General features: G+C 43.3%; 1 protein-coding gene across 2 annotated transcripts; it reads left to right on the top strand.

Moving 5' to 3' along the window:
• Positions 1-899: 899 nt before the first annotated feature.
• On the top strand, positions 900-11,971 carry SKP2 (S-phase kinase associated protein 2). 2 transcript variants are annotated; one of them, XM_072135016.1, is made up of 10 exons: positions 900-1,046; positions 3,901-4,160; positions 5,287-5,398; positions 6,342-6,485; positions 6,668-6,802; positions 7,103-7,201; positions 9,333-9,460; positions 9,541-9,592; positions 9,901-10,005; positions 10,543-11,971. In XM_072135016.1, exons 1-10 carry the CDS (start codon positions 1,042-1,044, stop codon positions 10,751-10,753), a joined length of 1,251 nt encoding a protein of 416 aa, XP_071991117.1. In that variant the 5' UTR covers positions 900-1,041; the 3' UTR covers positions 10,754-11,971. The 2 variants fall into 2 exon arrangements, with proteins under 2 accessions (XP_071991117.1, XP_071991126.1); XM_072135025.1 differs by lacking the exon at positions 900-1,046 and adding an exon at positions 1,059-1,245.
• The last annotated feature ends 562 nt before the right edge of the window (positions 11,972-12,533 follow it).

Genomic DNA, 12,533 nt, shown 5'->3' on the forward strand with positions numbered 1-12,533 from the left:
GTCACTGGGCTTATAGCTCAGTTAGTTAGGCTCCTGTCTATGGTGCACAAGGTCCCAGGTTCGAATCTCAGCCTGGACAAAACTTTATGTAATTTAATTATATAAAGAGCTTGTGTCTGGGGAAGCCCTGGAGACCATATATGGAGAGATAGAGATCTGACCTGATGACGTGGTCCCTGCTCTCTCCACTAAGCCGACACTTCTCTGAAAAGGATTCCCTGCCCGATGTCTGCTCTGGGGAACCCTAGGAGATGTGACCATATATGGACAGATCTGAAGCTGATGACGTGGTCCCTGCTCTGCGCTAAGCCGACACTTCTCTGAAAAGGATTCCCTCCCGATGTCTGTAGAAGCCATTCTGTACTGTGAGTTCAGACTTTCAAAGTATTTACTATGCGGACACAGCGGCGGGACATAGCGGGACCTGGGGGGAAAATCCGTGACAATCTCATAGCTGCCCGTGACGCGGGGCAGGGGTACGAAAAACGGGAAAGTCCCGTCAAAATCGGGACGGTTGGGAGCTATGATAATAGCGCACACAGATTATGCAGCGCTGCACAGAACTTTCCAAATCGGTTCCTGTCCCCAATGGGCCTCACAATGTAATCATCCTACCAGTATGTTTTGAAGTGTGGGAGGAAACCAGAGGATCCAGAGGAAATCCACGTAAACACAGAGAGAACTCACAAACTCTTTGCAGATGTTGATCCTGGGACATGAACCCAGGTCCCCACATACACCCATCTTTCCAGCTATTATTACACTACTACTCTCATCATGCCCTGATACAACCAGACTGGGAGTACACATTGCTCTTAATGTGGTATTTCTGCTTTATTTATCCGTGTTGCCTATAGAAACCACTTTTTCAGCGCATTATTTTTGCCTCCACATCTGATTGCTGACGGTGATCATGTGACCTGCAGGGTGACGTCTCCTACGCCTGCGCACTGGGCGCCCGGTGACGTCATCGCGTGACTACGTGCCGAGAAAGGGACGCGGGAAGTTCGTATAAGGAGCCGGTCGGGCGCGCGGATCAGGATGAGGTAAATATCGGTAGAGAGAGCGGTGAATGGCGGCCGGCTGTGCTGCTCCGCTACAGAGACACCTCAGCCTGGGAAATGAGGGGGGTTGTAGTGGTCTTAATACGTTATATGCTATACCAATCGTTTGCTTGATTGGACCACAACTCCCAGCATGCACAGGGGTCAGGCAGTAGTCTCTTCATGCATAATCATTGTAAAGGTGATGATTTCTATTGGGCTGCTGATTGTTTCCAAGTAATATCTATAAAACTACACCTCCCAGCATGCCCTGACCTCTGCAGTCTGTCAGAGAATGCTGGGAGTTGTAGTCTTATAATAACTTGCTGGAAATCGCTGATCTATGATAGATAAAGAGAACCAACCTCCGCATATCCATCATGGAGCTGATCCTGAGCCCTCAGTGTGATCTGTGGAGCCGGCAGTAAGGACGTATTCACACATGAAGTCAAAAAACATCAAAGCTAAATTCAAAAACTTTGTCTGGAATCAGCGATGATTACAATCCCCTCCTAATGAGATCCAGCTGTCGTTGGTGATGGTGTGGAAACCAGCAGAAGGGGGCGCCCTCCACCGCCAACCTGTATCCCACCCCTTAGGCCGGCGCCACACGTAGTGCTTTGTCTGGGCTTGCAAACGCAGACAAAGTCGCGCCCACCGGGGCGGGCCTATGGAAGCGCCTGCGATCGGGAACGAGCCGCCGGTGTTTTGCGTTAATTTAACCCGAAACACCGGCGGCTCGTTCCCGATCGCAGGCGTTTCCATAGAAACGCTGATGCGATCGGGCCGAGGCCCACCCCGGTGGGCGCGTCTTTGTCTGCGTTTGCAAGCGCAGACAAAGCGCTACATGTGGCGCCGGCCTAAGGGTGATGGCACACGTGGCGTTTTGAACACGTTTTTGGCCGGTTTTTAAGCAGTCCGTCAAAAACCGCATGCATTTTTGACCAGTTTCAATTAAGATAATTGGTCAAACCTGTCAAAAACGGATGCGGTTTCAAAAACCGCATGTGCTTTTTGACGGACTGCTTAAAAATGGGGCCAAAAACGCGTTCAAAACGCCATGTGTGTCATTGCCCTAAGGGTGCAGTCACAGGTACCGATCGTGTGTGCGTTTCTTCGGAAACACAACCGATCCGTAACCAGAACCCAGGGTTTTGCATTGTTTTCATGCAAGACACGGGTTCTGGTTACTGATCGCATGCGTTTCTCTGGAGGTCAGCCGTATGGGGTTGTCCAGGGGAGTATGCACCTTCTCTCCCATTCAGCGTGGCGCCACCCATCACTGCTGGTCTCCTAGTATATAGTATGTGCATCACAACATCGGCTTCAGCAGCAGTTGTCAGCTGTAGCGGGTGCCTGTCAATCTGATGGCACTCCTGAGCTTCTGTATACTAAGAGGATGGTGCCATGCTGAGTGGGCAAGAGAGTATGGGGACCTATAGTTATAGGCCCCTGATCTCAGACAACCCCTTAAAGAATGATCGGTACCTTTATCAATCTACCGGTAATGGGGGGGCAGCTTGTAGTGAGGCTTCTGCAGGTTGTTTAACGGAAATCTACCATCAAAATCAGGGGTACATACTCATAGATCCAGGCATTGGGACTGTGATAATCTTATTATACTATCTTCTACTTTTAAAGCTATGCAAATGTTACCAGAGACCCTTTGTTGCAGCTTCACAGGCTGTTACACTGTCAAAACACTCCCCCGCTTCATCAGCACTTCCCTCCTTCCTCTGCCTGTAATCTCACACAATGGTAGGTGTGAAGTGTTCCTGAAAAGATTTATTTGTGAATTTACAGCATAAGGGGGGTATGGTAACACCCCCAGGATGCCTTCTGTTTCATTAGTATAATTTTAATAAGTTGATTATAGAAGAAAGGCCATGGATAATAAACATAAGAAGATTACCACAGTCACGGTGTCTGGATCTATGAGTAAGGCCCGTTACAAACTTGCGAGTGTGATGTGATGAACACATGCATCGCACTCGCAACGCATGCTCCCGGGAACGCACGGCTCGAACGCTGCACCGCGGTAGTGAACTCAGCATGTCAGTTAAGTCCCGGTTTGCAGCGTTCAGGCCGGGAGATCCGGGCAGCTTGCGTTGCGAGTGTGATGCGAGATTTCCTTTAACCGTTTAGATACCTTGGTCTCTGGGGGTTTGTAACCTAAGGTTTTACTTTTAAAGACTTCCAGGCATGTTGATGGTTAATCGCTGTACCTAGTGTCTGTATGGACTGCAATGCAGGTGTCTCATAGTCTATGACTAAGTAATCCTGTGATGTTCGAGCATATGTGGGGGCTAATAAAAAGTATAACGTACATATAACATTTTAAATTGCCCACTTTCTGTAAAAGATTTTAAAGAAAAACACTTTAGGTTTTCCCAGGTCTGAAAATGACCATAGTAATATCCCACTAAACTCCTGTATCCACCAGGGGGAGCCAGTGCTTTAGGATGTAATGTGATTGTGTTCTTATGTGGATCTTGCGGAGCATTGCTACTCGTAGTGTATAGATAAGTGCAGTCTGATGTCTATATACGTGAGGGACTAGACTTGTATCTAAGATCCCTACAGTGATCACTTCTTTTATGGTTAAATGGGTTGACTGATTTTTTTATTTAACACCCAAATACATAATAGTGTACTGACTATAAACCCCCCCAGCAATCCAGCACTGTAGGTCCTGCACAGCTTCTGGTCTCTTCAGGACTCCATCAATATTGATGTCATCCCATAGTAGTGACTGGGACAAGGAATCCAGGACACATGGTATAGGGTGGGGGAGCCGGGAGCGAGACTATGACGGTTCAGTGTCAGAGATTGATGTAATATGTGTCTCCTCCTTTAGGAAACATCTTCAGGAGATTCCTGCTTCGGCCATGAACACATCCAATCGCAGTTCCTGGTCATGGGACGCAAAGAAAAGTTCGGATCTGCTGTATGGAATGGGAGTGACCCCAATAGAGAAAGATCCGCAGGACACAGAAAACACGCCCGCAGATCAAATTATGCAGATGACCCCTCCACAGAAGCGTCAGAAACACAAGGAAAAGGACGATGGCTTTTTCATTGCTAGACGTCCAAGGACACCGAGAGTATCTCAGCCAGGTACCTACCTATATACAGGCAGTCCCTGTGCAAGATAGGTTCCTTAGCTTTGTTCTCACAGGTATATTTATAAGACAAAAATATTTTGGTCCATGCAACAATAGAATTTTCAAAATTTTGGGTTGTCATAATAACAAGGATTGACAATAAAGATACATTTCAGACCCATTTGATAAGTATTATAGTTGATAATTGCAGCCTGTGGCTCAGGTACAGTGAAATACCAGCATCCAAAGGTCAGCCATTAAGTAGAAGTCTTCTGTTAGTTCAATGTTCTTAAAAGGAACCGGTCACCACATTTTCAGCAAATACCGCTAGTGACAGGTTCCTATACAGCCCTATAAGCTAACTGATGCTCTTTTAGCTAAAAATAGTTTCCATTACATCGCCATAAATCAACTTTATGTTATATTATCTGGCATCAGAGGGGGCATGTCCTATGTACTCTTCCCCATGTCCCATGCCTCTTCTCAGCATGTCATGTGACCTTGATGACTATGACCATGATGATGAGGTCCTGTAACATCTGCAACGTCTACCCCATGTATGTATCTGATCACATGAAATTACAGCAGATACATACATGGGATAGACGTTGCAGATCTAACAGGACCTTAGATGATGTAATTCTGGTCACATGACTTAAACTGCCCAAACATTTAACAGAGCTCTAACTCAATGTTCCATAGAGCAGCATGTCCCAGCACTTAGACATGTCAATCAGAAACAAGGAGGCAGGGCAATGCAAGTAAATTTGAATATGTAGGTCTCAGTGTGATTGGACTCACCTCGGGTCAGTTGCATTTAATGGAAAGGAACTTTTTAGGGATAAGGGAAATTATTTTCAATCATAGGCTTTAATGAAGTCAATCAATATCCATTACAGGTTCTCTTGAAATCAGGGACAGCTTTTACTAATCTGATTAATAACATGGGCAAGTGTGTGAACAGTAACCCAGGACATGAACATTTCAGAAGCTGTACACTACCCATAAAGTCAGATGTTAGCACATTTCTTGGTCATTTGGCTTCTGGGTTTTTTTTTTTAAGTCCACACTTAGTCTTTTTTTTTCAGGTGTTGAGTTGTTCTGCAGGTTTCATAACCTTTGTAATTTTTACCCAACAGGGATATCCTGGGACTCGCTCCCTGATGAGCTGCTTTTGGGAATCTTCTCCTACTTGCATTTAACAGACCTACTGAGAGTGTCCCGAGTGTGCAAGCGATGGAACAGACTCTCGTAAGTCATAAGCACAACTCCTTCCTAAGGGGGATATTAGGTTAAAGGGGTTGTACAACTTTTAAATGGGTTGTCGCTTCACTTCTGCCAAGCACAATGCTGTACATAATACAGTGTTTGTGCCTGGTATTGTAGCTCAGTCCTAATCACTTGAATGGAACTGAGTTGCAGCCAGGCTCCATGATGCTTGAACGTGTTTTCACTGGAAGCAGCCTTTACTCCGCAGCCGATGGATGGGGGTGCCAGGGGTCAGATTCCCTCTGATTTCTATGAGGCTAGGTGATTGATTATATTTAAAACCTGAAAACCCTTTAGGCTAAATGTTTGGTTCTTTGTGGGTAGTAAGGTAATCTTTTCAGCCTTAGCAGCTAGCATAACAAGAAGTGAAAGGCAAGGGATAGAGAATACAGATACGGGACACAAGTTGCTCTCAATGACAGTGTCTACCTCAGAAAATTATCGCTTCTTCCTTCCACAGCAACACATACAACTCTCAGCAATGAGATCGGAGAACTGTACAACAGTCCAGTGTCAGGGGATGTGACTCTGAGATCAGATATTTCGTCTGTAGGTTTCACTGTAGAGACAGGTGGACTTACATGGACAGTGACATTTTGTACTTGGAGGACACAAAAACATGTGGCCAATGTACAAAACATCAACCTGTGCCGGGCCTGACAGCCGAATATGGCTCTTTTGGTAACGCATGTATATTAGTTAATTGTCCCTATCTGCTATAAAAAATTTATCAAAAAAATGTTTATGCCGTTGTATAACCCTTTTAAATAGAAAGATGTCCTCACTTGACCAGGCTAGATATTCTTTAGAAAGAGCTGCTCTTAATGAGGAGACCCAGCGCAACTTTTCTTACATGTCCAGCCCATTGACTTCAGTAGTGCCGGAGACTGGAATCCAATATGATGAGATGATTTCCCTCTTGTAGGTGCGACGAGTCGTTATGGCACAGTGTGGATCTGACCGGCAAACATCTGACAGATGGAGTTATTGGAAAGTTGCTATCACTGGGTGTTGTTGCCCTGCGCTGTCCGAGGTCGTGTATCGGGGAACCGGTATTTAAACAAGTCAGGTGAGAAATCGCATCCGATCCTGGGAAAAAAACGAATTCATAGTATTTAATGAATTGTAACCATCATTTCCTGGAAAGAGTGTTTATTAAATTAGTTGCATGGGCTGAAAAGTCTAGAATGGCTGGATTGTATATATTGTCATATTAGCTACTTAATATGTCACCATTTTACATTTCTCTAGACCCCTGCGCCTTCAGCACGCTGACCTCTCTAATTGTACAGTAAGTACAGAGGCTCTGCAGAGCATCATCTCCCGCTGCCACAACCTGCACAACCTGAGCCTGGAGGGGCTGGAGCTGTCCGATACACTCATGTGGTAAGAGGCTTAACTTTTCTTTTTGTTCACTAAATTGATCTGTTATTAAGGAAATAATTGTATCACAATAAAATCAAGTTTTAAGTATAAAGGATTCCTGAGCAATCCCGTTGTTTATAGTTTAGCCACAGTTTTGTCCTAAAGGGAAGGTTAACACAAGGCTGAATCGTTACAGATATAATGTATCGCAATGGAATATGTAAAGACTCTGGACTCGTCTGCAATCTTACTGCAGTTGTTCTGCAAAATTTACTTTATGCACAAGAGATATATTTATTGTATTGATTTTGCTCTTTCCAGCGCCATTGCTCAGAATTCGGATCTGGAGCGTTTGAACCTTGGAGGCTGCTCGGGCTTTTCTCCAGAATCTCTCACACAGATGTTAAAAAGCTGCACTAGGTAAGACTTCATAGATGGCGTGAGATATGGCCAAGTTATACTGAAAAGATTCTGCTCACGAGAGAATGCTGAATATTAATATGTACGTAGTTACCATGTTGCAGAAAGGACCACATCATTTTTGTATTTTGCGTTAACATTTTTCACTCCCCGTCTTTAAAAATTCATATCTTTTTTTTAAATTATTTTTCTGTTTACAGATCTGTAGGAGGACTTGTATTCATCCTTGTATTTAACCCCCCAACGCCGCAGCCCTTTTTCATTTTTTGCGTTTTCATTTTTCACTCCCTTCAAAAATCTGTAACTTTTTTATTTTACCATCTACAGAGCTGTGTGATGGCTTATTTTCTCCGTAACAAATTACACTTCAAAATGGCGGTATTTAATATTCCATGCCGTGTACTAGGAAGCGGGAAAAAAATTCCAAATGCAGTGAAATTGGTAAAAAAAAACGCATTTGTGCCGTTTTCTTGTGGGCTTGGATTTGATGGATTTCACTGTACGCCCCAAATGACAGGTCTACTTTATTCTTTGGGTCGGTACGATTACGGGGATAACAAATTTGTATAGGTTTTATAATGTTTTCATACATTTAAAAAAATTAAAACCTGTACAAAATTTTTTGGGGGGATTTTGCCATCTTCTGAAGCTAATAACTTTGGTGTATGGAGCTGATGGGTGTTGCCGTTTTTTGCGGATTTTGATGACGTTTACAATGTTATCATTTTTAGGACTGTACGACCTTTTGATCACTTTTTATAGACTTTGGGCGCGATTTTCCGTTATGGGGTTAAACGCAGTGAAAAACCGTTATCATATTTTGATTGGGCATTTTCGGACACGATGATACCTAATGTATTAATGATTTTTACTGTTTATTTATATTTCTATCAGTTCTAGGGAAAGGGGGTGATTTGAGTTTTTAGGTTTTTTAATTTATTTATTTTTTTAAAACTTTTTTTTTATTATTTTTACTATTTTTCAGACTCCCTAGGTTACTTTAACCCTAGGTTGTCTGTAAGATCCTATCATATACTGCCATACTACCGTATGGCAGTATATGTGGATTTTACTCCTCATACATTACAATGTGCTGATAGCACATTGTAATGCATGGGTTAACCCGAATTATCCTCGGGTCTTCGTGAGACCCGAGGCTCCCATTACGGCGGATCACCGCTCCCCGATGACGTCACAGGGAGCGATGATCCTTGGAAAGATGGCGCCGCCCATGCGCCCCCATCTTTATGAAGCCGCCGGCGGCGATGCACCGGGACCCGGCATGTGACTAGTACTACGTCACATGTCGGTAAGGGGTTAACTTCCAAGTCGGAACTGTATACTTTATAATTGTAACCCCAGACAAAAAATGTTTTTGGTCTCTGTGGCAATTGGATTTTAAACCTTTTGGGTTGTCATAAGAACCAGGATTTACAATATATCTTAATTTCGGACACCTTTGATAACTCTTACAACCGATCATTGTAGCCTGGGACCAAAGTACAGTAAATTACCAAAATCGGGTCGTCTGTAAGTATCGCCATTTTCTTGATGTAAAAAAATTCCTTATACAAGATGCTGTGCAGCTCACATGAAGACATAGGGGAGACGACTTATACATCGGTGCTCGTGCTTCAGCGTGTGATGAAAACCACTTTGCTGCGCCGGAAACATTAGGAGCCTCCTGATGTATCAGGCTTGAATTGTTGCAGGCTATAGCAACTCCATAGCCGTGGGCCCGGAACGCCCCACATAATTTGCAACAGGAACTCTCTGTGTGTCTCAAGCCATATTATATAAATAATTCTAGCAACTAGATGTTCCCGTCCAACTTGTCAATAGGGTTTGTCCGTACACCACAAAACTGCTAAATTCTTTCCATCTATCCGGGACAAGATCTTATGCAAGAGTGGGTGAAGAACCAGACCACCTGGGGAATAACAACCTTTACTTTTATCTTGAATCTTTTGAGTTTTAAAATCGAAGGGGAGACCAGGACACACAGTAACCAGACAAAAAAGTCATAAAATATAAGTGCAGTCCCATATTGCCTGGGGAAATGACATACAGATAAGTCCAAATCCAAAGTTAGTTATAATGTTGTTTTTACATAACCTCTCTTGTTCTGCAGCCTGGAAGAATTGAACTTGTCCTGGTGTGATTTCACAGTGGATCACGTGAAGAATGCCGTAGAGAACTTCCCTAAAAGTTTAACGCAGCTAAATTTTAGTGGATATCGACAGAACCTGGAGATAGTTGGTAAATATAACTATGGAGCCTGTGAAGCTGTGATCTGGTGATGGCCATTTCACTAAGACATTGCTTTTCTGTTTTTGCAGATGTGGAGACTTTAGTTCAGAGATGTCCTGATCTCAAGAACCTGGATTTAAGGTAAGAAACCCGTTGTGTAACACAAATACAAACTTTGTAATAAGTCATTGGTAGAGAAGGGGGATCTTGCATGTAGCAAAGATTTGTGCAGTATCTTTATGTGGAAGGGTAAGTGGAAATACATGCACACAGAAAGTGTAAGCATTAAAGGTGTTTTATAGGATAAAAAGATTGATGATCTATGCAAAGGATAGGTTGTTAATATCAGATTGGTGGGGCCCTACACACCTGCAGATCAGTTACTGTGGACTCGTATAGACACTGCACTGTCAGAGATGTTCTGTCTGATGATCCTTTTCTGTCCCCAGTGATAGCGTGATGCTGACCTCCGACTGCTTCCCATCATTTCATCAGCTCCGGCTCCAACACCTAGGACTCAGTCGCTGCTATCAGATCACTCCTGCTACTTTGCTGTAAGAACTTTGTCATAATGTAAACCAAATTATGTCAGAGGGAACTGAATTACCGTGTGTTGATTTATTTTAGTATAATGCAATAAAATTCTTAGGTGTATTTAGTCCTCCAGGTGTTACCAGAGCCCCTTCATGCTGTAGTTTTACAAGCTGTTGCTTCCCTTCCCCTACCCTCGCCAACTGTGTCACACAGTGGGAGGGGGGAAATGCTTCTGCACAGTGTCCTGGAACCCCCCAAGTGCTTTAGCATAGTTTTGATTTTAGAAGGAAGGAGGCCATGGATAATAAATATAAGATGAATACCACAGTCCCGGTGCCTGGATCTATGAGTAATGTCCCTGGTTTATCATGATGGATTCTGATTTCTCTTACATCTTTAACCTAGAAATCCCAGGAAGATTAGTCAGTATTCTGTTGAATTTTTTAGGTCTGATCCAATCTGAATTTATGAGTAATGGGGGATATAATCTCTGTCCTAATTATAAGGGATGTCCTCAAACTTTTTCTAATTTCTGTTTATTTTGTTTTCCTATTTAGTGATCTGGGGAAACTCCCTTCCCTGAAGACCCTCAGCGTGTTTGGCATAGTGACGGACAATTCCTTGCAGGTGCTGAAAGAGTCTCTCCAGCATTTAAAGATAAATGGCTCCTTCTTCAGCACCATTGCCCGACCCACCACCGGCAACAAGAAGAACCGGGATATATGGGGCATAAGGTGCAAGTTATCACTGAATCACACAGACTCATAATGAGAGCGGCCAATGCACTACGGATCCTCAAACTTGAATTCTTCCATGACCACAAGAAACTGTATGAATTACCTGTGACGTAGCATTACTCAGCCAAACATTGATGGGAATATTTATGACGGAGATTATGTGGTGACACTGTCTGATATACTGCTATACTTGTTACCACTCACCAGCAGAGTGAATATGTTAAAGGGGACCTGTAACTTTTAAAATAACCTTAGTAAGTGATGAGAGAGAACAATGTATATGTAATATGGCAAAGGGAATATTTACACTTGTGAAAAAAGGCTAAAAAATTACTGAGAGAAATATAATGTGTATAAGAGATGCAGGGCAGCGGCACACTCTTTCGTCCCGCCCATGGAAACAGACCCGTATGTTGGTCTGATCCCATGGACTGAACATATTGCTCAAATATATGATGCAAGGACTCCCTGTCTGCTGGCGGAACTGCAGTGCCGATACTGTAAGAACTGTGACGACATGTCTTATCCTGAACCATATTGTTGCAGGGTAACTGCATGATATCTGTCACACTATTAGGCTGTCAAGATCTCTTAGTTTATAACAGAAAACACAACTTTAATACACAGTGTTGCAACCTTTACATTATATGTCACTTTTTGAGGTTAGGGTCTAAAATGCTTCGAAAATGTGTTCCAAAATTTTTACAAATTTCTTACAAAAAAATCTGGCACATCTCTTGTTTATCCCCCTTCCCTTTAGTGGGTGGAGGAGGCCTAAAAGGAGTTAGACGGATCTGTACAATATCCTCAGCTCATTGTAATGTATAGGATTTGTAGCCGTTCGTAAAAATCGGAAAGGTTTTTATGTTTTACACAATGGAGGATTTTGTGCTCCTTCTGTGACATGTAGTGATTCTTTGTTCTGGGGTTTTACATTTGCAGAGATTTATGTGTCTGAAACTTTATGAATGACTTGATTTATGAGATAGTCACAGAAATTCTTTAGCATTGAGCATCCTTGAGGCTATTCTGCCATCAATGACTGTGATGCTACCCGGCGCTGACTCCCTGGTCTTAGTTCAGGCCGGATTTATGAGCCCATCCCAGGCTCAGATCAACTGAACGTAACATGTTGGTTCAGGTTTGGGCCGGCAGATCCAGATATCAAACTGATGAGTATTACTGCCTAAACCTGGTCACATGCAACAGACCTGAAGCCAGAGACACACATGACACAGCTATTCTCCCAGCCCAGCACCCTGAGCCTTCTAGGGGCAACTTGTGTATGGACATGTGAGGTGAATTAGTGTACGTTCACTGTGTCTCCTATCGCTTTCTAAGGTTTTATTACAAGTGGCAGCTCCTCTATAACGATATGCAGGGTCCTGTGTACCCGCTTATATAAAATTCCTCTGCTGTGAATTACATGCAGGGTCCTGTGTACCCGCTTATATAAAATTCCTCTGCTGTGAATTACATGCAGGGTCCTGTGTACCCGCTTATATAAAATTCCTCTGCTGTGAATGACATTTTTTAGCTGTAAGTGACTGACAAGCTGTAGGAGGCCTCAAGCTTCTCTTTTACTGTTGTTTCTGAATAGGAGGATTTATGTTGTGTAGCACATGCTGATGTAGGAAGGTTTGGTCACAGGGAGCACTCTGGGTTTTCACCACAGGGGGGAGTCACACTTTTTAATAGATTTGACAATGATTTTTTTCTTAATATTGAATATGTTTTTTACGTGTAACACTGCCAGATATGATCCAAGCCAGGGGTGCAGGGACAGCACTGTTATCAGCAGAGGAGTATTA

This window comes from Engystomops pustulosus, chromosome 1, assembly GCF_040894005.1.
Source record: "Engystomops pustulosus chromosome 1, aEngPut4.maternal, whole genome shotgun sequence".
Classification (NCBI taxonomy): Eukaryota; Metazoa; Chordata; class Amphibia; order Anura; family Leptodactylidae; genus Engystomops; species Engystomops pustulosus.

Excerpts from the sequence above, each read along its gene's own strand:
- SKP2 (XM_072135016.1), top strand. Across the intron at positions 4,161-5,286 it reads ACCGAGAGTATCTCAGCCAG|GGATATCCTGGGACTCGCTC; the intron begins GTACCTACCTAT and ends TTTACCCAACAG. Across the intron at positions 6,486-6,667 it reads CCGGTATTTAAACAAGTCAG|ACCCCTGCGCCTTCAGCACG; the intron begins GTGAGAAATCGC and ends ACATTTCTCTAG.